This window comes from Arachis ipaensis, chromosome B7 (genome assembly GCF_059453495.1).
Source record: "Arachis ipaensis isolate K30076 ecotype BB chromosome B7, ASM5945349v1, whole genome shotgun sequence".
NCBI classification, from domain to species: domain Eukaryota; kingdom Viridiplantae; phylum Streptophyta; class Magnoliopsida; order Fabales; family Fabaceae; genus Arachis; species Arachis ipaensis.
In genome coordinates, this window is record NC_142442.1 from 120450586 (window position 1) to 120476693 (window position 26108).

At 36.8% G+C, this 26108-nt stretch overlaps 2 protein-coding genes across 2 annotated transcripts; both read right to left on the bottom strand.

Annotated features, from left to right (window-relative positions):
* Window positions 1-2719: 2719 nt before the first annotated feature.
* Window positions 2720-8968, bottom strand: LOC107610001 (uncharacterized). The gene is made up of 7 exons (XM_016312065.3): window positions 8701-8968; window positions 6271-8214; window positions 6118-6172; window positions 5226-5374; window positions 4159-4245; window positions 3710-3838; window positions 2720-3151 (listed from the first exon to the last, which is right to left on the bottom strand). Exons 1-7 carry the CDS (start codon window positions 8767-8769, stop codon window positions 3068-3070), a joined length of 2517 nt encoding a protein of 838 aa, XP_016167551.1. The 5' UTR covers window positions 8770-8968; the 3' UTR covers window positions 2720-3067.
* A 7262-nt stretch (window positions 8969-16230) lies between these two features.
* On the bottom strand, window positions 16231-18371 carry LOC148553917 (uncharacterized). Its single transcript, XM_088494919.1, has 2 exons — window positions 18140-18371; window positions 16231-16613 (listed from the first exon to the last, which is right to left on the bottom strand). The coding sequence occupies exons 1-2, from the start codon at window positions 18369-18371 to the stop codon at window positions 16231-16233; spliced, it is 615 nt and encodes a 204-aa protein (XP_088351045.1).
* Between the last annotated feature and the right edge of the window lie 7737 nt (window positions 18372-26108).

Here is a 26108-nt window from a genome sequence, read left to right on the forward strand (position 1 = left end):
TTTGTAGTATTCTCTTTTTGGGCTTAAGCCTCATCCTTCTACCTAAAAAATTGTGTTGTAAAATTAAGATAAATAGCTAAAAAATTATTGGAGAGAATAAGAGAACTTTGTTTTTAATTCTGAATATGTGTCACTTAATGTTCCGTTTGGTTGATGTGTAGGATGAGACACAAACATAAAGACACAGACATTAAAGATATAGACATAAAATATTTTTGTGTATGTATTGTGTTTGGCAAAAATAATGAACAAGACACACAAATATTTGAAAAAGACTGAATTACTCTTCATTCAACCACAAATTTTACTACCACCACTGCACACCCATCACCTCAGACACTACATGTCATCACCATTGAATTTTTATTTCTTTCAATATTTTTTATTTCTTTTAATATTATTTTAAATTATCATTCAAATATTAAATATACAATTTTTTTTTAAAAAAAATAGAAAAGCAAAGCCCAAAATTTATCAAAGATTTTTTAAAATTCAAATAAATAAAAAATTAAATGTACAATTTTTTTCTTGAAGAAAACAGGAAGACAAATTTAGTTGTAGAAAATTTTGGGGAGATAAGAGGACAAATTCTAAAAATTTAAAAATTGAATAAGGGTAAAAGAGTAAAAAATTAGTGTCTCACAAATTGTGTCTTAGTGTCTCACCAAATTGGAGGTATACAAATTTAGTGTCTTAGTGTCCATTTGTGTCCTCCCATGTCCTTTAAAAATTTGTGTCTTACTAAACAAAATAAGACATGTGTTATTGTGTTGAGACATGGACATCAACCAAACACTACCTAATATAACATAACACATTCACATCAATATTGCATATGTAACATTCTTCTCAAATATAGTTATGTGTATTCTCTTCTATGTGTTATTCTTGGTGTATTGAAATATTCTCTTTAGGATCTATTTATAAATAAAGTCTTTAAATTAAATAATAGTAGGACATTATTTACCTCTATGCCTCATTAATTGATAATATTTCATACTCCATTATGATAGGACAACTATACTTGATAATATTTCATACTCCATTATGTATGATAATACTCATGATAAGACATCCACAATAATAACCATTTTATAATAGAATGAGCATTTTTAGTTCGTTAACCTTCCAAAAGAAATCATTTTTCTCGTGTTAATTTACTATTTTTGTTGAATTTAAAAGTATTAAATATTTGAGGTTTATTTTTATTAGAATTTAACTTTTGGATAAAATATATTTTTTTATCTCTAATGTTTGTGATTTTATTCAAATATATCTCTAACATTTAATCTCATTCAATTTTATTTCTAATATTTTCAATTTGCATTGAAAACGTTAGAGATAAAATTGAATAAATAAAAAATGTTAAAGATAAAATTAAATAAAATTAAACGTTAAAAATATTTTGAAAAAGAGTTACAAACCTTAAAAATAAAAATATATTTTATCTTAACTTTTTTTTTTCAATAATGCATCAAAGAAACCTAATTTCCTTTGAAACTTGTTATGTACAACCTTACCAATTACCAACATCTTTCACTCCAAACATTTGCATACTAACTTGAAAATAAATCCAACATTAAAACTTAACTACAAAATTATTCATTTTACTTTTTTTATTCAACATTCAACTATGTGTTTATCACGCTTATACATCTCAACAACCTTTCAGTAAATACTAATTAAAACGAGTGATATTCAAGGAATGCAAGAAAAAGAGACACATTTGAGACCAGGATGGTTTCATCTAGGTGGACAAAAGAATACCGCACATCTTTTGACCATACTACAAACAACTGGATGATACTTTGATAAATGAAAACTTACCTCCAGTCAATTTCATATGATGTTGTTTTTAGATTACTGACACATGTTATTATTTGGTTTGTTACAAAAATTGGTTTATTTTATACAAATAATTTTTTTAAAAAAATTGATTTAGATAGATCAAATAACCACCTTTTAAAGACTTTTTAAAATTTTTTCTGCGTATTATCCCTAAATGATAAATTTAATACGTCTTCATCTTTCTTGACCAAATTTTTCTTTTATTTTTATTTATTTAATTCTCATGAAATATATATATACAGATTGTTTAAAAAAGTAAAGTTTCGTATTCTGAAAAAAACAAAACAAAATAAAACAAAACAAAACTCACGATGAACAATTACTAATTTATTAAATGATTTTCATCATTCATATAAAATTGAATAAAACCAAAAATTAAGGAATACATTTGAAATAAAAAATTTGATTAAAAAATACGAATAAAAACATATCCAATTAAAAGTTTGAAATTAGTTATGAAAAATTGGAAGATAACGAATTTCAAGAGCATAACAAAGATGAGAGAAAATAATTGTTGAGTCCAATAATTAAACCATTTATATATATAATAAACTGATTTTTTTAAAATCAAATAATAACACGTGCCAATATGAAGTTGATTATAAGTAAATTTCTACCTTCATAAATGGGATTTTTTGTAATTTACAAATCACTTGTACGAATTTTTGTAAACACAGAATTCAAAAGCCTAGTTACAAAGATGAACTAACGGATTTTGAGATTTTAACCCACAATAATATATTAAGTGGAAGCAACCCGTAAGAAAATAAGATAAAAAAAATTATAAAAGATAAATAATTAGATTTTTAAATTATCCTCCTAATTATCTTCTAATTAAAAAAATAATTTTAAAAATAGATTAAGAATGCTGTTTCTAGGAAAGAATGTGTGGCTACCTTGCGTAATGCAAGGTAGTCATGAGATTCAGATTCAGCATCAGCGAGTGAGCAAGCATTTCCAGGTTAGGGGTTAAATTTGACTTAATACAAAAGTGTTGCTAAATTAACTATTTACTTGCGTCGGCAGAGAAACATGGGGGAAGGAGAGCACTTAGCTGCAGAAGCCCATTCCCATTTCCCATGGAAACACCATTATAGCATCAAAAGCATTGACATACATCATCACCGCTTCCTTACCAAAATTCAGAAAGTGCAATAAAAATAAGCACTTTCTGTTCTAGTGGATCTCTTGCTAACATTTACATTCGACACTACAAGGTTTATGAATTGTCTGTAATATGCTGATCCGGATACTGCTTCACACGACTAGGATTTGTCTCAAATATGAATGACATCCCCCTCAACTGCAAAATAAAACAAATTGTATTTTATTTCACACATATTTCTAGATAACTGTAGCAATTTAATTAAGACTTCATTCCTATTTTATATAACTAATCCAAAGGGCATCTTATAATTCCAACCGCCTACATCTCCCTCAACTTAGAAAATACTGGTAGTGAGTTACGTATACTTGATTATTTTGTAAACTGGAAGAAAGCAGGGATGGAATCGAAATGAGCAAACAATAACATGCTCATTCTCATAACAAAAACTGTGTTTTTATATTCCTACTAAGGATATTGGTAGCACAAAGATTCCATGACACTTAATTCCACCAACAACTAGAAAAAAAAAAAAACGGAATTTGCAGACCATCCAGCACCTATTAACTCCAAAATCAAAATCTGAGACTCATTTTGATTGTGGACAACGCATGGTTGAGAACTAGTAAAAAACTTTTATCCATATGCACAAATACTAAGAGCATGTGTACATGCATGCAGGAAAACTTTTTCAAAGAGGATATGAGGTTATTCAAGTGAATAACCAAATCTGAAATACAGGCTATAGAATCATACCTCGATCAAACAATTGGAGTATAGTCTTTGAGACTGACCCCTCTGCACTTCTTTGTTATTCACCAATATTGAAGTCTTGCCAAAGTTTTTAATGTAGAAAGATCCATCATTGTCCAGCTTTATAATTGCCTGAAAGTTAGCAAAGGAAGAAACATCATTTATATGTCGACAGGTCAACTTTTGTATGGCAGAGACTTCACATTGAAGCCAAAACTTTGATATTTTTTTTCTTTTGGCGGGGTGGAGGCTATAATAGTGCCTAATTGTTCTATGTATTTCATAAAGCATACTGACTTGATTAGTATATCATAACTAATTTGCTAATGCAAACACAACATAGTACGAATCTGAAATGAGGAGCAGACTATCTATGTCCTTAAGAAAATATATGAATGCACCAAAATCATTCTTGCATCATGAACCAAGTCAAATTTGGTAATATGACAAACCTGGTGTCGAGATATTTTATTTGCATAACCTCCTTTGCCCAAGTCAATATCTACTGGAACACCTTCTGTTGCCCGTCCAAGTAAAACCTGCAGGAGAAATTGAGAGATCACTAAAAGCATTATCCAAGTCTTAGATTCAATTTCCATCATCATTATGGTTTGATAGTAATTCACATGTCAGACCCTTTGAAGTGTCCATAAAAGATATAAAAATAGAGGGATTCTTAGCCTAACGCGTAGTTTCAAAGAATGAAATTCATAAGCAATCCCCTCCCTGTCTTCTTTCTGGAGGCTTATGGTAATTGTCATTCCATTAGCCCGAAACCAAGTTAGCATCTTTCTGCCCCAAAAACGAGAACAATGCTCGTCTTTTGATAAGAGTATTCCATATTATCTGTTGGAAAGTTTTCAACGTCCACCATATTAATCTACTGGGATTTTTCTGGTTCGCTACTATCCTATCTGAGTTGGATAAGCTCTCTCTGTCCCCCTTACATCTTCAAAGTGGAGTCCCTTAATGGTACACTAGCTATAACTTCCTTGATTTTGATCCCCCCCCCCCCCCTCCTCCTCCTCTTTTCTTTCTTCTCTCTTTTACATACTTGTAAACCCAGATCTCTGCTAAGCTAAGTGAACTCTTTCAGAGCCAAGATCACTTTTTCCTAGGTCTTACACTTTAACTTGATTGTTGTTCTATGGAAAGGTAAATTGCCTCCTAGAGAATAGTAATTTAGTTACTTTCCTCGCATCATTTGGTGGGTGTTACTTCCAAAAAGAACCATCACAGCTTAGACATTTAAAGGCTCAAAGATTAACACGCACACAAACATAGAAATGGATTTCACTGAAGGGCACAGAACAGATCTGTCCAACTATTCTTTAATTATTATACCTTCACCACAGTTCACTCCATAATTTACAATCAAATCACTGTCTCAAATCAGAAACAAAATCAGAATAAAGCAACTAAATATCTGTTCATAGACACATGTTGTGTGTCTCAGTTCTTATAGTGGAAATAAATTCAATATATACCCAAAATTAAAAAACACACACATGTAAAATACCTCGGCTTTCTTAATATAATGCTTTGAATGGCGACCATATAAAATGGCAATTGCTTCATGTAAAGCAATGGCTCTCTGCATATAGGAATGAGCACCCTGTTCCATCCTTATGATAGTCCGCTTAGTTTCCTCATGTTGATATGTTGATACTATATTGCAATCAGAATATAATATTGTTAAGCTATTATTAAAGAAAATACACAGTGAAATCAACAACAAAAGAAAAATATCCAACCATTTATCTTAGATGTATATGATAAATAATGTAATCAAACTACTACTTGGAGAGTTTAAAAACAGAATATTTACTGAATATCTGCTGATCAAGGAAAGCATATTCATACAAAGGCACACATAAGCTGCATATATACTGCCCAAGTTCCATAAATTATGTAAACAAGTAGCAGAAGTGCAGAACTCATGGTCATGCATCAAACATCATGACATGAAGTCTGGTCCATAATGCACAACAAAGAGCTCACCCATATGCCTCATAACTACTAGCATGTTTCTAAAATGTCACTAGTGAACTGGCACTCATCAGGGGAAAGCATCAAATTTTGCAAGCTTCTTCAAAAAGAAAAAATACTATTAAAAAGTATCACCTGCCCAAGGGTCTATCACATTTTATCACTGTACTATAATAAGTTAAGACAACAGCTAAATAAAAAATAGGCAACCATAAGGATGCAAAATGAGTTTTTTATGAGACTATCCCAAGTAACTGAGCCATGCTTCTGTGGCATGAGGCAGAATAAGACAAGCACCACAAAACAGAAATGTTATTCAGTTGGGACATTAATTAATTATCTGTACTCCAAATAAACAAAATATAAAAGATGCAAATAGCATCATGCAAGAAGCAATGACAAAAGTAACTTCTTTGTAATACCTTCCTCGTTATAAAACAAATCCTGATCATCTGGATCCAGATCCATATCAAGTATCTGTAGATGGAAATGAAGGAATAACTCAGAAAATAGCTACAGTTATGAAACAAGGTTAAGGTTACTGTTGATTGAAAGGTCTGCCCCGCACGCCTTACCATTGCCTCTATATCAGAATAACAAGGAACATCATCATCACTCTCCATATATTGCTCTTCATCTAAAGTTGGAGGAATTGCCACCAGATGAGACTTGGGAACATCTGAAGACCCCACTTCAGCATGTTGCCAATGACGATCTTGAATTGGCAAGGGTAAGTTTTTTCCCTGTTTCATGCCAGAGCCATCAGAATAAGGATGATTTCTGAAGCCATTAGACCCAAGGGTTGGTTTCTCACTATAAGAGTTTGTCACACGACTATTTAGACAATGTGTCAAGCCTACATTGATAGGTGTGTCCTTTGGGTTTGCATGCATGATAGCATTGGTTGTGCTAGCTTTATTTCCACCTAACCCACCAGAAACAGTCACAGCACTCCTGGACGCTATGTGTGATGCATGAGAATTCGAAAATTCACACTGTACCCCTGGAAAGGGAGGAGATCCCATCACCTGAGAAGATCCACGAAATTCTGCGGGTTTTTTCTGTTCTACCTTTATCATTCTACTTCTTTCAAGAGCTTTATGGTTACTAAATCCATAATCCTGAACATATGATGAAATTGGCTTATTGGATTCTGTATACACCCATTCAGATGAATATGGAGATGTTGAAGGAGGCACATCCACGGGTAGTAAGAAAACATCAACATTGCATGGAACTTCTGGTTCTTCAGTGTTTAGAGCACAGAATACAACTCCATTAATTAGTTCAGGAAAACGAGGATCTTTAACAGAGACAGAAGATGATACTTGGATATCTGATTTCTGAACTGTTTGGGCATCGCTAGACTGTAGTCTATTGTTATCATCTACTTTTGCATGACATGAAACTGACAGATTTGAAACTTTTGCTTGTGAGGCCACTGAAGACTCTGCCTCAGCCTTTTCAGGCAACTGATCTTGGCTAACATCATTAGGAGAACTTAGTAGAAGTGAACTCAGACCATCATAATAAGACTTATCAATCCCGTCTTTTCCATCAACATCCATCAGATAGAGTTCTTCCTCATTTGTGAAGTTTAAGAGAGAATTGGACAGTTCTGCCAGGTAAGCCTCCCCACAAGCAATAGAATCCTTAAAATCACCACATGGCATTTCAGGTTCTTGAATGCTCGCATGTGTTTTCCACACTGGCATTTCCGGGAGTGGAGACAAATGTAAGCTATTAAATGATGTACCACATTCCATTTCAGATGAATCAAATACATCATTTCCATCAAACTCAGAACACAGGTTTCCAGGGTCACTGTTGATCTGATCAAATGGGGTCTCTAAATTATCGTCATCAATGAAGCTATCAATGGCTAGTTCTTCTGGAACACCCATCTCCTCTGCAGCTCCATTGGAAACATCACCTCGAAGAAATTGAGGTTCTTCTCTAAGTACATCTTGTTGCTCAGCAGGTATATTGTCTTGAACTGGATCCTTAGCTCCGGTGTAATATGCATGGATAGTAACTCCATTCGTTATAGCACCACCATTCATCATATTTTCAGGAAAAGAATACTGAGCAGGATCAGTATGTGAACCATGGAAACCAAAATGATTGGACGTTTCACCTTCGGCCAAACAGTTTTTAGGCAAACTCTCACTTCCATTTACACCATAATTGTCATTTTCAGGATCCACAAGGAAACCTAAGTCCATGGAATTAAATGCGTCATTGCGGATTCTTTTCCGCATAGCATAATAGGAAGTCCGTACACTTTCAGCTTTTCTTTTTGCAGAATCAATTTTGCGTTCTCTTGTATTTCCAAACTTGATGAACTTCGATGGGAGAGGTGAAGTAGAAATCTCAAAGTCTGTCATGCCTGCAGATGCTTCCGCAGAAATAATAGGATCATAGAGGATAGAGTACCATCTATCGCGTATTTCTCTAAAACTATATCTTCGAGAAAACTGCACCGCACCTTTTGCTAGTGACTCTAAAGAAGCACCGGCCTGCAAATAGACAAGTCAAAGACTAAACATGGAGTCCCCCTTCGAAACTCAAACCAGACGGCAAGAACAAACATCTATCCAATTCAGAGCAATTGCCCCTTGACATACATAAACCACAACATTCAGAATCGTACACAAACAGATTCACTCTTCAATATGTGAAGGACTAACACATTTGCCCCATGATACGAGTGTCTACTATCCCCAAGACCTCAAATAATCCACATTTAATATGATAAATAGCATGAATGTGCAATGAATATAACTCGTTGATCCCAACCTAAGAAGCCTCTAAGACACACGTTCCTGGCTTTTAACGTACGCGCCAATTTTACCTAACAGTGCAACTAATATTCATCAGAAAAGGCGCTAAAGCACATTAGGTAGATGGCAAATTAAGCAGACATGCGGATGCAAAGGCAACAAAAGATTAGGAATAGAGGTTGAAGTCGAAAGCTAAGAGTGAATTGGAAAGAGAGAGAGAACCTCAACGGCGTTCTTGAGGAGAGGGTCGTCCTCGGAAATCCAAGGAGGCAGAGTGGCAAGAGCACCCATGGCAGCGGCGGCACCACCACTGACACAGTCTATCGTCGTCTTGTTGTGAGTTTTTGGTATTTTCTTTCTTCTTTGTGTGTAAGACTTAAGAGCTCTTAGCTCACATCACACTATCACAGAACACAAAACCCCAATATACACTCGGAAAAGTTGAAATGCTGTTTAGTGTTTACAAGGGTTTTAGTTCCTTTTTAAGACGGTAGAAATAAAAGCATAATAATAACTAATTAGTATAACAGACCGCATGGAAAAATGGGATTACGTTACATTCTTCTTTCTTGGCAGATACTTGTTTATTTCTTTTACTTTTTCCTTTTCATTATAATAAATTAATAACTAAATCGTACCATGTAACATTTTCGTGTAAACAATCCAATATTCTGTGATTCAATTTTTTATAGTAGTTTTTGTAAAAATATTATTTATACGTCAAAATCAATCATTATATATTTATAATAAATATATATATTTAATTTATTTTTAATATATATTTTAAATTTTATCATATATTTTACTTTAATAATTAATTTTATTATATATTTAGTATAATTATATTTTTAATGATGAAATATATTTTATTTTTGGTAATGATTTAGTTCAAAATTTTGTTTACATGATGATGGTGATAATTGTTAAAAGAATAAAAATTGTTGCAAATGTTACTTAAAACATTGAATTGGGACGGGACGTGAGGTTCGGATCTCTTTGTATGGCAGCATCTGATTTGTTGATGTTGAGATACCGTCAGTTCGAGTTTTTCGTGAGGAGTTGGAGGTGGTACCTACAAGAGACTCCGATGTTTAAGTTAGCAAGGGCTGTAGGCAGGCTTTTAGTAGATTAGAATGTGAATTATACTTGAGGGATGTCAGTGTACTTATAGTGGGGTCGATAACCACCTTTGTTAGAGTAGTTCCATCATTTCTGATGGATAACTGTTTCCTTTATCTTGGAAGTTTGTTGGAATCTATCTTTTAGTAAAGATAGAAATTGTAGGAGAGATTGGCGGAGGCAGTTACCTGCTTTGGACATGTAGAGCTGGGCTCTTTTGTCGGTATCTGACCTCTTTAAAGAGGCCGGGTATGTTTGTAGAGGCCATTTTTCTTGGTGGACCTTTTTGTTTGTTTGACCTGGCTTTGCTTATTAGGGCAGAGTATGAGCAGTGCCCCTGCTTGAGTCTTGAGCCTTTTATAGGTCGAGCTCAAGCATTTCGTAATTTTTGCTTAGACGTCGGGTGCCCCGTCTTTCCAAAGATCAAGTACTCAACGTACTTGAAAATTTGAATGGTGCCTCCCTTTAAATGAGGGGCTAAGTTGGCACGGCAGTTTTCTTGAATTGTGCGCATGTTTTAAAGAGGAGTAAATAGGCACGTTACTCTTTGTTTCTTATAAAAGCACCGTGGCCTTTCTTCTTCTCCTTTTTCCTATTTCTGAAAGTCTTTTCATTTGCTATCATTGTGAAGAAAAGATCCTTTCTTTTCCTTCGTCTTACTTTGAGACTCCATTTTTCAAGGTTCTCCTAATCTCGTTCTTCTCGGAAGAGTTCTTTGAAGAGGATTGTTCGTGTCTTGCTGCTTGATGTGCCCCTCTTCATTTCAAACCCCCTTTGAGGTTAGTGTCTCATCATTTTTAATAGTCTTGCATTGTTTGTTTGTTCTTGTGGCTATTCTTGAATGACCTCTGATTGTTGACAATGGGTTACTGTTGGGTACTTGGATCTTTGATGATGTTGCTTTTTTCTAGGAATTTTCCTTTTGTTTGGCTACTGTTACATAGCCTGAAGTTTTTCCTTTTTGTTGTCTTGAATTGCTTTTCTGGAATTGCTAAATACTGTAATCGTTTTGGTTTATCAATTACATTTATGTTACCCCTAATGGTGTCCCTGCTATATGATGTTGTGGTTACTGATGGAATATGAGGGGCGCCATTTCGAGTCCTTCTGTGTATAGAAGAGTCGTAGAACTGTGTTGATTGGTTTGTTTGCTTTTGCCCGACCTATATTGGATGGTGTCCGAGCTCTATCAGTAACGACTTCTTTACTTTGCATTTATAGGTATAGACTTTATGTCTTGTTTTGCTGTTCTCGGTATGTTTACTAAGGTTCCCCCTAGCATTCTAACTTGGGTAGATACCATTGTTCTTTCTTGTGTTTCGGTAGTAGATAGGAAATACTGTGATACCTTCTGTAGCCATCATAATATTTGTGAGAATAGAGAGGACAAGAGGAATTATGAGTTGGTAGTACTCGACCCTGAGGAGATGGTTTGTTTCCCTCCTTTAGATAACTCGGAGCGTCTTTTCTTTTACGCTTACGATTGTTTTTTTTCTAAGCTGGGCATTTCTCTTCCCTTCTCGGATTTTGAGTCGAATATCCTCTGGTCTTGTAATGTTGCTCCCACCCAATTGCACCCAAATTCTTGGGCTTTTCTGAAAATTTTTCAACTCCTCTGCCGAGAACTCGAGGTCCAACCTTCTGCCTCGGTTTTCTTTTATTTGTTTGTGCTAACCACACCCGGGACATTAAAGCGGAAGGATTCTTGGTTTTCTTTCCGAGCTGTTTACGGTAGAAAGATTTTTTCTGTTTTTGATGAGCCTTTCCATGACTTCAAAAATTACTTTTTTTAAGGACCGATCTGTAGGTGTCCAACCTTTTTATTTAGATGAGAATGACGAACCCTCCTTTCCCTTTTATTGCCAAGAGGAGCCTGTTATAGCCAAGTATATTGTGGATAGGTTAGATGAGGTTGAAAGACGTTTTGTGGACGTGTTGCAAGAGTGTTGGGGTCGGGCTCCTCATTTAGACACCAAGAGGTTCTTAGGGGACCCCAGTCAGCTTCGGTCCAAGCTAGGTAGTCTTCCGACCTCTAGCCTTTATGATTTCTCAAATTGTATTTGTTGTTCTAATATGCCTCTTGTTTTTTTACAGAGACAATGGCTTCTAAAACTTCGTCCATGAAATACTTGCGTCAAACCCGAAAAACGGTTGTGGCTCGGGGGCTTTCAAGATAAGGAGGCTAGGGGTGCTTCTTCCCGACCTTCCCTTAAGAAGTCGGACCCTGGCCCCATAGCCCAGAAAAAGGTCATCCCAACTCCTTCCGTTTGGTTGATACCTTCTGACCCATCTTCTAAGAGCTCGGGTGCTTCATCTTCCCCGTTACCGCCAGGGCCTCCTCCCAAAAAATAGAAAACTACTAGGGAGTCGGGCATTAATGATAAGGATTTTGACGGGTTCGTTTAGAGTGAAAAGAACATCTTGCCCCATAGTCAAATAGCTATGGATGACGTGGCTATCTAGAATCACCTCCACCATATGACCCGTAATTGTATCCGTATGGCGGGGTGAGTACTGCTTTGGCTAAGAAGCTGGGAAAGACTCATGTCCGTGCTATTCAGGCTTTCCTTGACTCTTCCTGAGCTAAAGTGGAAAGGTTAAATGGCTTGAAGGAGGAGTTAGAGGAGGAGAACGCCAAGCTGAAGTCTGACTTGGAGAAAGCTCATTCTCGAGCAATAAAGGCTGAGGCGGCAGCATTGATGGCAGAGGGGATGAAGAATAAGGCCGAGGAAAGTTACACTAGGACTTACGGGGAGCTTATTGACCTCAAGGATGAATTGAAAGCAGCTCGGGAGGAGTATGCGGCCCTTTAGGAGAATGTTGTCAGGGGGATGGATGAGATGTTTGAAAATTTAAAGGCTCAAGTCCAAGTCCTTGCCCCCGACCTAGACCTTTCCCAACTTAGTCAAGATAACATTGTTGTTGACGGAAAGATTGTGCCGGCCCCTGATGAGGATGAGGGGCCTCCTCTCGACTCGAAGATTTCTGCTCCCCAAGTCGGTCAAGCTTCTGCACCGTCCGAGGTCCAACCCGAGATTGTCAATGTGGAGGCCTCTTCTTCACCATCTACGTCTATCCCAACCGTGCCGATCTTTATGCATCCTCCGACCCCTCCTGTCAAGGGAAAAGATGCTGCTACGGGCGAGGATCTCAACCCGCTGCTTGGCGAGTGATGAACCCATATTTTATGATGTATTTTGTGCCCAATTTAAGTTATTTATTCAATCCTTCACCCACTTATTCATGTAAATTGCATGGTTTTACTTTCCCTTCCTTATTTTATGATATATGTAAAACATGTTTCCTATACTTTAAAAATATTAATTTTAATTATCCTTTATTACCATTTGATGCCGTAATTTGTGTGTTAAGTATTTTCAGGTCTCATAGGGCAGGAATGGCTTAAAGGACAAAAAGGAAACATACAAAAATAGAAGGAAAGCACAAAAATGGAGTTTTGAAGAAAAGGCAGCGACGCGAACGCATGGACGATGCGAACGCGTGCCTAGCGCGAAATGGCATCGACACAAACGCGTGGACGACGCGGACGTGTGCCTTGAGCAGAACGCAAATGATGCGAACGCGTGACCCACGCGAACGCGTGACAGATGCCACGTACAAGAATCTGCAGAAAACGCCCCTAGCGATTTCTGCACCCTTTTTTGGCCCAATTCCAAATCTAGAAACACAGAATATAAGCCAGAGAATGGGGGAATCAAATAACAACTTAGTAACAAATACAATATTGATAATTTTAGGTTTTTAGATGTAGCTTTTAGAGGGAGAGGCTCTCTCCTCTCTGTTAGGATTAGGATTTAGGATTTCTATTAGGTTTAGGCTACTTTACTTCAATGCCAGGTTCAATGTTCTTTTAATTTATGTCGCTCTTCTATTTTTATTTATTCCAATGCTTTTACTTGTTAATGTTCCAATTTATCCTACAAACCTTTTCATGTCAAGATTTGAATATTCTATTTAATATTAATTGAGGTATTTCAGATTAATGATTGTTTTATTCTGTTTATGATTGCTTTCAATTTAAGTTAGATTTATTTTCCCTTTGGCTTTGGTTAAGTGATTGGTAACACTTGAGTTATCAAACTCAGCTATTGATTGAAATTGGAGTTGCTGATTGATTTGGATCGCTCTAAAACTGGTCTCTCCACAGGAGTTGGCTAGGACTTGAGGATTAACTTAATTAGTCCGCTTGACTTTCCTTTATAAAGTAAGGGTTAACTAAGTGGGAGCAACAACAATTCTCATCACACCTGATAAAGATAACTAGAATAGGATTTCCAGTCCTTATACCTTGCCAAGAGATTTTTCTTTATAATTTATTAATTTATTTTTCTTGCCATTTAAATTACTTGTTCCTTATTTTAAAAAACCCAAAAATATACAATTTTCCATAACCAATAATAAATCATACCTCCCTGCAATTCCTTGAGAAGACGACCCGAGGTTTAAATACTTCGGTTATAAATTTTATTGGATTTTGTTACTTGTGACAGCCAAACTTTTGTAAGAAAGGAATTATTGTCGGTCTAGAAGCTATACTTACAACGGAAATTTATTCGTGAAAATTCTAGATCGCGCGAGAATTTCGCTCTTCAGCGAGAAACCTTAAATTCTCTTTGTTTTTGTTTTAGATATTTAGAATGACCCGAGCTGGGTCTTATAACACTTTACTTTCTTTTGTAATATTTGGTAATTTCTTGAACACTTTACCTTTTGTTTTAGTTGCTTCCACAACTTTTATAAAGTACTATTCAAGTTATTTTCTTTATATCTCAAATAACACTTCTGCTTTTGAAATGGAGCTAGGTTTTTGAAGTCGAATATAGTTTTCCTGATTTTGAATCTTAGCAACTTTGTCAAATGAGTAGTTCTTTTATGAGTTTCCTTTCCTAATTCCGGCTTCGAGTAGTCGGTCTTTATTAAGTTACTTTTACAGCTCGTTTTTTACCTGGCCTAACAATTGAGGCCGTTTTCAGTAGTTGTTTATATAAGTTCTTACATTAATTTGTACCTCGTCACTTCATCTTGCTGACCATCTTATGTTGGGTAATGACTTTTGTGGTTTGTTGAGCTTAAATTAATGTATTTTTAATAGGAAACCTTTAAAGAAAGAAGTAGAAATTTTATTAATAGTAAAGAAATTCCTTTAAGTAAATCTACGTATTAGGGGCTTGAGTACTCCTAGTCTCTATGCTGATGCCTCATTAAAATACCCTAAAATTGGGAAAAAGAGTACACCGATGCACAAGGTTTCGCTGTCTAGCTATAATACTTTCTTAGATTACATGCGTGTCAAGACCTCGGGAGCTCCCACCCTTGGAGGTTGGACACTTTGTAGTAACATTTGCCTAAGACCTCAACTATTTTGTAAGGTCCCTTCCAATTAGCAGCAAGCGTTCCTTCTCCTGATTTTTGTACTCCAATGTCATTTCGGATCAAGATGAGGTCGTTGGTGGCGAAGCTCCTCTTGATCACCTTTTGGTTGTATCTTAGAGCCATCCTTTGCTTTAGGACTTCCTCCTTAATTTGAGCTCTTTTTCGGACTTCAGAGAGGAGATCGAGCTCTTCTTTTTGTGCCTGGGAGTTAGCTCTTTCGTTGTAGAATATGACTTTGGGTGATTCTTCAGCTACTTCTATGGGGATCATTTCTTCCATTCCGTAAACAAGTCAGAAAGGTGACTCCCCTATTGTAGAATACGGGGTGGTCCGATATGCCCACAAGACTTGAGGGAACCCGTCAGCCCAAGCCCGTTTCGCGTCTTATAGTCGGCGCTTTAACCCACCCAGTATGACTTTGTTGGCAGCTTCTACCTGTCCATTGGCCTGGGGGTGCTCTACTGATGTGAACTGGTGTTTTATTTTTAGGTCGGCCACCAGATTCCTAAAGGTTGAGTCATTGAATTGAGTCCCATTGTCCGTGGTGATGGAGTGAGAAACTCCAAACCTTGTGACAATGTTCTTATACAATGAATTTTTTACTTCTCTGGGCGGTTATAGTTGCTAAAGGCTCTACCTCGATTCATTTAGTGAAGTAGTTAATCCCTACTATGAGGTATTTGACTTGTCCTGGTGCTTGTAAAAATGATTCGAGCATATCGAGATTCCATTTTAGAAATGGCCATGGTGAGGTAACGCTAATAAGTTTCTCAGGTGGCGCAACATGGAAGTTGGCATGTTTCTGTCAAGGTGGACACTTCTTAACGAACTCAGTCGCTTCCTATTGTAAGGTCAGCTAGAAGAAGTCGGCTCAGATCACTTTTTTTGCCAGTGACCGAGCTCCCAAGTGATTTCCACATATGTCACTGTGCACATCCTTTAAGACTTTCTTTGTATTAGAGATCGGGACACATTTCAAGAGGAGTGTTGAGATCCCTCTTTTGTATAGAATATTGTGGACCAATGTATAATTTTGCGCCTCTTTTACAAGCCTTCTGGCTTCTTTTTCATTCTTGGGGAGGACATCAAATTTAAGGTAGTTGATTATATGAGTCATCCATCCTAGGTTTTGATTGGATATGGTCAATACCTCTGAACTATCCTCCTCTTTTGATATTGATGGTGTTTGCAGAGTCTCCTGAATAAGACTTCTATTGTTGCCCCCTGGCTTGATGCTGGCTAATTTGGAGAGGGCATCAGCTCGGGCATTGGATCCTGAGCTATATGTCGGACCTCTCCTTCTGCAAAGTGTGTCAGTTGTTCTCGGGCTTCATCCAAGTACTTCTTTATAATGGGGTCTTTTGGTTGATAGGTGCTGTTAATTTGCGAAGTTATTACTTGCAAATCACTGAACACCATCAATCTTTCCGCCCCTACTTCTTTGGCCAGCTTCAAGCCAGCAAGTAAGGCCTCGTACTCTACTTGGTTGTTAGAAGTAGGAAACTCAAACCTTAGGGAGAGTTCTATCCGAGTTCCTTGGTTGCTTTCTAAAATAACACCTGCCCTATTTCCAGATTTATTTGATGACCCACCTACATATAGGCTCCATGTAGCTGGATCTCCTGGACTTTTGGTGTACTCAGCGATAAAGTCAGCAAGGTATTACAACTTAACTGCGGTCTGAGCTTTATACTTTAGGTCGAACTTGGACAGTTCCACATCCCATTGTAGCATCCTCCATGCCAAGTCCGTCTTTTGTAAAATGTGTTTCATTGGTTGATTAGTGTGGACTTTGATGGTATGAGCCTGAAAGTAAGGTCGGAGTCTTTGAGATGTGAGGATAAGGGCATAAGCAAACTTTTCTATTCTTTGATAGTTCAACTCTACCCCTTGTAGGGCTTTGCTGATGAAATAGATAGGTTGCTGTCCCTTTTTATCTTCTCAGATCAGGGTTGAAGCTATAGCTTAGCTTCCTATTGCCAAGTACAGCACGAGCTCTTCCTCTTTGATAGGTCGGGTAAGTATAGGGGGCCGTCCCAGAAATGCCTTGAAGTCCTGAAAGGCTTGCTCACATTTTGGGGTCCACTCAAATTTCTTTCCTTTTCTTAGGATTGAGTAAAAGGGAAGTGATTTCAGAGTTGATTCGAGTTGGAATCTGGATAGGGCTGCCAATCTTCCATTTAATTGTTGGACCGCTTTAACACAAGTCGGGCTCTTCATGTTGAGTATAGCCTGACACTTGTCTGGATTTGCTTCTATACCTCTTTGAGTTAACATGAAGCCCAAGAACTTTTCTACTTCTACTGGGAAGGTGCATTTTGAGGGGTTCAACCTCATTTCATGCTTCCTTATTATGGAGAACACCTCGGAGAGATCGGACAACAGTGTTGCGTTCTCTTTGGTCTTGATGAGCATGTCATCTACGTATACCTCCATAATTTTTTCCAAGTGGGAGAAAAATACTTTGTTCATTAGTCGCTGGTATGTATCCCCTGCGTTCTTTAACCCAAAAGGCATTACTATATAGCAATAGTTAGCCTTTGGAGTTATGAACGAGGTCTTTTCCTAATTTGGCTTGTCCATCAGGATTTGGTTGTATCCCGAGTAAGCGTCCATGAATGACAGATATCTATAGCCTGAGGCTGAGTCGACCAGAGCATCAATACTAAGGAGGGGATATGGATCCTTAGGATAAGCTTTGTTGAGGTCGGTGTAATCTGCACACATCCTCTATTTTCTATTTTGTTTTTTCACCAAAACAATGTTAGCTAGCCACAATAGATATTTTACCTCCCTTATGAACCCTGCCTCTAGCAAGGCCTGCACTTGTTCCTCCATGACCTATGTCCTTTCTGGTTTGAGCTTTCGATGCTTTTGTTGAATAGGTCGGGAGCCCGGACATACTACAAGTTTTGGGACATCAGGTAGGGATCTATGCCGGGCATGTCAGAGGCTTTCCAGGCGAAGAGGTTGGAGTTCTTTCTTAGTAGATCAACAAGCTGTTCCTTTAGGTTTTCCTCCAGATTAGCCCCGATATTTGTTATTTTGTCAGGGTGGTCTCCGATTTGTACTCCTTTACCTTGCCTCTAGGTTGGGAGCGCAGTTCTTCTCAAATTCGGATACCCCCCCCCGGTTCAATTGTGTTGACCTTTTTGCTCCGCAGGTTGCCTTTTAAATTTAAGGCTTTCATTGTAGCATTTACATGCTAGCTTTTGGTCCCCCTTAATAGTGGCAATTCCTTCCATTGTGGAGAACTTCATACATAGGTGAGGTGTTGAGACAACAGCTGGAAATCGATTCAAGGTGGTCTGACCTATTAAGGCATTATATGCCGATGTTACGTCGACCACGATGTAATCGACACTCAATTTCTTCGACATTGTTCCCTTTCCAAAAGTGGTGTATAAGGAGATATACCCAAGAGGTCGGATTGGAGTATCCCCTAGTCTAAAGAGGTTGTCTGGATAGACCTTTAGGTATTTTTCTTCCAACCTGAGTTTGTCGAAGGCGGGTTTGAATAGGATGTCTGCCGAGCTGCCCTGGTCTATCAGGGTTCTATGGAGGTTTACATTTGTGAGGATCATTGTTATCACCACGAGATCATCATGCCCAGGTGTTATCCCTTGAGCGTCTTCTTTAGTGAACGAAATGGTAGGTAAGTCGGGCAGTCTATTTTCCTCCCCGACTTGGTATACCTCTTTGAGATGCCTTTTCCGTGATGATTTTTGTAAACCCCGTTAAATTAGTAGATAGTTAGTCAATAAATTAGTTTTTAATAAGGAAGATTAGAAATGTGAATATTATAACAAATTAGGATAGAGCTCATTGAAACGAAAATTTTAACACTAATTTTGAAGAAATCGGTCAAAGATTAGACTAAACAGGCCGAACCGGTTGAACCGGGCCTGTGGACCCAAACCAGCCCAAAAGGACATTAAATGAAACCCAAAAATTTCCCCTTTCTTCCCAAGTACACGTTCCAGCGAGCAGAGGGAAGGGGAGAACGAGAAAACGTTTTCGACCCTTACGACAACCTTCAACTCGCCGTAACTTCTCCGTCCGAACTCCGATCGTCGCACCGTTTGTGGCCACGCGACCACCGTGTCGAGCTCTACGTTTCTATTGGAACAATTTCATTGGTAAGTTATTAATCACTCCCAGATACTCCTTTCCCCCAATTTTTTGAAAATTGGAAGAGATGTTGAATTTTTTTTATTTTTGATGTTTTAGGATCCAATTAGCTTGAGAAAAACGTTCACTCTTACTTATGCGAAGCTTGGGTAAGGTAAGGATACCATAATTCTATTTTAATTTCACTAAATTTGAGCTTTGGGAATTAAATTGGGTATATATGTATTCTGAATGTGTATTAGGTTGTGAATAAATAATTGGAGCTTGAAATTGTGAATACCGGAACTTGGAGGAAGTTGTTTAGTTGATGTTTTGGGGCTGTGTTGGTTTTATTTAAATTTCCTTGATCGTTACGTGGGGAATCGGCCAAGGTATGGTTTAGGTTTCTTGCATTTAATATATAATGTTCTGTGAAAACTTAGGCTAGATGACCATAGGATAAGTTGGAATGCATGTGTATATTGAATGTTTAGTAATTTATTGATGAACATGTTTGGTTAGTGTTTGTTGGATAACTGGTGATTTGATTATGTGGTGGAGATTGTTACTTATATTGATGTTAGAAAGAAATATGGTTGACTTGTTGATTATATGTTTACAAGAATATTGAATGGAAGCTTGATGGAATTGTTGAGAAATGAGATTGTTTAGTGTTATTGAATGGTGGTTAATGGAATGGTGTAGAGTTTTGTTGAGGTTTGTTGTTGGCAATTGTATTGGTATTGACATGTTTAATATTGAATGGAATGGAAACTTTGAATGAACATGAGGTTTAAAGAATTTGCAATACTTTGGTTTTGGGCCAAACTTCGGTAGGCTATAACTTGGCTTCTGGAATCCCAAATTGATTCCAATTTATTTTAAATGAAAATTGGGTTCATGAAGTTTATGCCGTTCGAATAACGGAAGAAAAACGATTTAAAACGACTGAATTATGCCCGTCTGAAATTTTGGTGTGGAATTTGTTAATATGCAGGTGGTATTTCTCTAGTTATGCAGCTCTCTGATTGATTCCTTTTTTGAAGAACGTACATCCATGCGTACACGTGGCCCACGCGCACGCGTGGCATGGGTTTTGGCGATGCGTACGTGACTGGTCCTATGCGTACGCGTAAGGAGCTAACAAGCATATCCACACGTACGCGTGACCCACGCGCACGCGTGACATGAAGTTTTTCCTACTCATACGCATGACAAGGGACGAGCGCACGAGCTGCATCTTCACACTCCAACGCGTACGCGGGAGCCACGCGTGCGCGTGGCACCTGTTCTAGCAAACATGATTTTTGAGTTTTAAAACCTTATTTCAAATATCTAAACCTCTATTTTCATTCCTTTAGTCATAAAAAGTGGTGTTAAGCCTGACAGTCAGATGAAGCTAGGAAATGGAGATAACTTGGAGGTGAAGTAAAGCCAAAAAGAAAATGATGAATTGATTATGAAATGTTACGGATGATTATGAATGATACTTGGCTTGATAATTAAATGAATGATCATATATGATACTTGGCTTGAATGATTAAATGATCTGAGATACGAGATTTTCCTGAGTAAAGTACCGTAGCTTACCACCACATGTACCAGGTTAAAAACTTGATACTTTGTTGACCCTACGACGTAAGGGTGACCGGGCACTTATAAATTACCGGGAATGTTAACCCCCATTGAGCAATATTGATTATTTGAGAAAAAGCTATGCATAGACTCTTGGGGATGCACGTCGAGGGACAGTCTAAGGTTTTTGAACTTGTCAAGTTGGCTGGGTAACCGACAAATGAGCCTCATCAGCCATAGAACATGCATGCATAATATGCATACTACTTGAATTACTTATTTGTGCATTAATTGGGTGTGCCTAAGTGTACTTGCCATGTTAAATGTATATTTGTTACCTACAGTATTTGTAACCTTCTTGTGCTTGCCTTTATCTATTTATTTGTCTGTGAAATGCTGACGGAGATGGAAGTATGGAGGAATGGCAGTATGGGACTTAGATTTTAAGGTTAAGTTAAGTTAGGGTTAGATACTCTTAGAAAACCACCTTTTATGACTTCTATTTAATACTTTAAGCTCTATAATCTGAGTGTCGGCGTTTTAGGATTGCCTCTGGCATTCCCAAGACCTTATATCTTATGTGTGTGGCACCTTTACCATACTGAGAACCTCTGGTTCTCACCCCATACTATGTTGTTGTTTTTCAGATGCAGGTCAAGAGACATCTTGTTAGGCGTCTGGACTCCTGAAGCGAAGTGGTTACTGTGTTATTTTGTTGTACAGTGAGATATATATATATACACACACACTTAGCTTTCTCTCTGCATAACTTGTTCTTTTTGATCCTCTTAGAGGTTTATGGAGAGACAGGATTTTGTTTATGTATATTTGGGTTTTGGATATGTATATATATGTGTGTGCATATTTTCCGGCCAGTCTTGACTTCGCGGGCTGAGTTAGGAGCTTATTACTTTTTATCTTTGACCCTTTGTTTCTGTTTTTGGTTACTTTATACTTAACAGCTATAGCTTTCTTAGTATGCAAGATAACTCGTTTCTTAAGCATTGCGCTTTTAATTCGCAATTTTTATTTCCTCTATTCTTCAAGGCTCCTAGTATATTATAATCCTTCTGCTATTATATGTACACATTTTATTTTAGAGGTCATAATACCACTCCACCTCTATTTTACGACTTAAGCGTAAAGTTCAGTGTGGTAGGGTGTTACAATTTTGACATTTCTCCTCTGGCAAATCCCCCATTGATCATGTGTATATGTTGCTCTGGGCGGGTCTGAGGTGGATGCTCTTGTCGTCTTTCCTCTTCCTCCCTCTATCTCTTTCTCGGGTCGCCCAATCTGTCAGCCAAGTATCTGTCTAGCCGGCCTTCTCTGGCCAAATTTTCTATAACATTCTTCAAGTCGTAACATTCATTGATACTCACAATATTCTGTCCGACTTCCTACCTTCTTATGTTTGATCGGACGAGGAGGTGGAAGCTTCTCCATGTGGCCTATCTCTCTATAGACATCCACTAGAGAGACTCGGAGGGGAGTATAGTTGTGGTATCTTCAGGGCTTCTCTGAGTTTTGCTCTTCCTTTTTCTTAGGCTCTTTTTTCCTTTTTCCCAAGCTTGATAAGGCAGGTTTGGCCGCAGGAAATGTTCCCTGAGTCGGAAATTTTCCTCCATATTGATGTATTTTTTTCCCTTTCTTAAACTTCATTCAGAAAAACTGGATGCCACTTAGATATGGACTGAGAGAATGACCATTTCCTTTGAATTACTCAGTTTGCTCATCAATCTATAGATAGTGATTGCATTTAATTGGGAGACCAACTCTAGAATTACTCTTTCACACATCTTAAAAAGCTGGAAATTGTGCTACACATATGCTGGCTAAATATGCTTGTAATGTTGATTTTAATTGGATGGAAAAGGTTCTTAATATAATTCAGTCTACTATGATTAAAGAATGTAATATTGGCTCTGATTTAATATTACGCGTATTATCTTCGTCAAAGAAAAAGAACTCTACAAGTTAAGAAAATAATTTTTTAGTCTGGTGTGCTTGGTTGAGTATTTGGGACTTTATTCTTGTTCCTTGAATGTAAGATATTTTGTGCTTTAATATCAACCTTGTTATCATAAACCTCTAGTAGCTGTTAACTTTAAATATGTTTTGACACCTTATAACTAAATATAAGCAGCACCCTTGTTTTCATGCATAAACACTTGCCCATTTTTTCTAGTGATTTGTATTGTATGTCTTAAAGCATGCACCTAATCTCATTCTCATAAGTTATAACTTGGTTTGTTGACTAATGCAAGTATGCAACTAAGCTTCTTCTGCTTTTTTTTTCTTAGCAAGTATTATTAGCATTAAAAATGTGTAGTTTCATATTTGATTTACTATTTTTTTTGTTCACAGAAAAATCATTTTGAAAGGGAAAAAGAACTTAATTAATGTTACAAAATTTGAAGATTAAATACTAGAGAGTAAAAGTTATGATGTTGTGGACATGATGATAAACCTATATGCTACTTAATTAATTACTTCCTTTTTGTTATTGAATATTTTGCATTGACGATATAGTTAGAGTGGGTTCAGTTATTGGGGATTGTGGGTTTTTGAATGGGCTAGAGTGGGTTTGGAACTTCCAATGGAGGCGTGAGCTCTTTCAGTGGGAGTTAGACCTTCTGAGTCAGCTACATGAGGCTTTGAGACCTGTGAGGCTAGCGAATAATAGGGAGAATAGAGTTGTGTAGAAATATGATAGACTTGGTATTTTTTTGACTAACTCTTTTGTGCAGGTACTACAAGAAGGAATGCTATCAGAGGATGTAACCAGTTACAGCTTCACAAAGACCATCTGGAAAGGTTTGGTTCCACCAAGGATGGAGCTGTTTGCTTGGTTTGTCCTGGTAGGCAGGGTGAATACCAAAGAACGGCTAAGTCGGATCGGGATTATTAGCCAGGATGATAAGAGCTGTGTTTTATGTAATAAGGATGTTGAGTAGATCCATCACTTGTTTCTTGGCTGTGATTTTGCTAGGCAGGTGCGGAGTGCATGGATATCTATGTTTGGCCGGCTCTGGGATTTCCTGGAGTTAGTGAAGGACCATTTCCTGAGTTGGACAGATGAGCCGCGAAGAAAAGAAGATCGACAGCAGCGTTTGAGGTGTTTCTGTGCGATCATTTGGCACATTTGGATGGAGCGAAATAGGAGGATATTTCAGAACCAAATGAAAGGCGTAGAAGATATCATCACAATGACCATCCTTAGCTGCAACGAGTGGAGAGGTGTGCATCTCTAGGGTTGTTGATGGCTATGCCGGAGATGACGTGGGGATTTTGTTTCTTTGGTCTAGGAGTTTGTTGGGGTTGCCTGTATTTTTGTTTTGTTTGATACTGTTTGATCCACTCCAGTGTGTTGAGCTATTTTACTTTCAAAAAAAATAGTTAGAGGTTGTTATGATTTAGACTAGTATATGGTATTTTGTAATGATGATGTAATGTGTGTGATCTTATAGAATACTTTATAAATTGAATTTGATAGTAAATGTGCTATTAGTTTTCTTTAGAAATTTAATTCAAATATTTAAGGTTATTTATTGACACTAAATTAAAAAAATAGTTGAAATAGTAATTTCAATGCAACATTAGAAAACCATTGGAAATAAAAAAATATATAATTACAAAAAATTATTGTCAAAAGTCACAAAAAATAATGACGTTAAAATTATTGTCAAAGGTAACTACAAAATAGCAATGGTATTAAAATCGTTGTTTAAAAAAAAAAAATAAAAGGCAACGATTTTCAAACCATTCTCCAAACTAGTAACAAAGCTACAATGATGTAAAGTCGTTGCCTATCGTGTTATAATTGTAAACCATTGCATAATGACTGACAACATTAAAAATTATTATTTAAAAATTATTGTAAAAACCGTTGTCTATTAAGATAACAAAGGCAACGATTTTTTTTGTTGCTATTGCCTTATATAAAAAACCGTTGTCTATTAGCATTGGTAACGAATATATATACCACAGGTCAAAAAGTGTTGCCAAAGCGTTGACTAAAGTTTTATCAACGATATTCTAATCTACGACAATAATTTTTAACCGTTACAAAAATCCTTATTTATTGTAGTGATACTTCCTCCAATACCCAAGGTTAACTGATGAACAACCAAGAATAATTTTTTTCTGATGTGGAAGATCAAGTAACACTGCAACTACATAACATACTTAGAATTAAACTTTACACTAGCCTTAGGCTCCACCTTAACCAGAAGTCCACCTAAGCTACAGTCTATGGTACCACTTATTAGGATAAATAGAATATATAGTTTTAATTATAAGGAGTCTAAATGTGACGATAAATTAAGAAGTCTTTGTAGAATTAAATTTGCCAACGAGCACAGCGCAATGTAAAAATAAAAATAAAAATTTATTTGTAAATACTAACCGTACAAATGAATAATAGTCGTATAGATCAACAGTAATCATACACGTGTACAGTATAATATGGACATCAATATATGTCTCTGTAAATAGTACTGTACAATATATGCAAATAATACTGTACCAATACTTTTACATAAATAATAACTTGCACAAATATTTAACATGAAAAACTCAAAAATCGTATAACAATTACGAGTTAGACGATCTTAACAAAAATTTTACTATATTTTTGGATAATCATACAATATCCTCTCCACACTCTTACACATTCAAGATGTACATATATTATTTTTCAGTGAGATCTCTTTCCTATTTAAATACTATAATTTTATGATAATTATAGTACCAAGGAATAATAGAGATAATATCCAAAAATATCTCCTATACATAAACCTACACACTATAATTTTTTGAGAAGTATTCACACATCTATTTTTCTCTTACTTGTGTTTGATGAAAATAAACCGAAGGAACCTCACTATTTATAGGTGAGGTTCTTGTTCATTTTTAAATGTTGCACAATAAATTTTATTATGCATCATTGAAAAAATTTTTAATCTTTACGCATTTTCAACTTTGTGGTTATTTTGCACAAGGGGGAGACTCACATAAAGTTGACAAAAACAACTTTTTTTAAAGTTGCTGACATGTCACTTTATGATTGGTGTTTTATAAAATCGGTTAATAAAATTTATTTTTAAACCAGATACTTTAAATCCGGTTCGACCTAGCTGGTTTAAATAAACCGGTCCGAATCTTTTCCTTTTTTGCCCTTTTCTTCAGTCCACCAAACTACATCGTTTCATAATCCCTTTTCCTCCCTCAACGTCACTTTCACAGAAGCTCTCTCATCTCTCATATCTCATTGACCCAAGTTTTCTCCTTCTATCAGCATCATACGACAAGCTTGTCGTCGGTCTCTCCCGGCTCCGATCTCGCGTGCCTTCCTTGCCGTCGTCGTCACTGGCGGCAGTAGCAGCAGCTCCTGGACCTGGACGTCGTCGCCGCTCCGTGTCTTGTCACTG

Excerpts from the sequence above, each read along its gene's own strand:
- LOC107610001 (XM_016312065.3), bottom strand. The coding sequence starts at position 8,769 with ATGGGTGCTCTTGCCACTCTGCCTCCTTGGATTTCCGAGGACGACCCT. Across the intron at positions 8,215-8,700 it reads TCCTCAAGAACGCCGTTGAG|GCCGGTGCTTCTTTAGAGTC; the intron begins GTTCTCTCTCTC and ends GTCTATTTGCAG. Across the intron at positions 5,375-6,117 it reads TTTGTTTTATAACGAGGAAG|TATCAACATATCAACATGAG; the intron begins GTATTACAAAGA and ends ATTGCAATATAG.
- LOC148553917 (XM_088494919.1), bottom strand. The coding sequence starts at position 18,371 with ATGTCGAAGAAATTGAGTGTCGATTACATCGTGGTCGACGTAACATCG. Across the intron at positions 16,614-18,139 it reads GCAACCTGCGGAGCAAAAAG|GAGATCCAGCTACATGGAGC; the intron begins GTCAACACAATT and ends CCAAAAGTCCAG.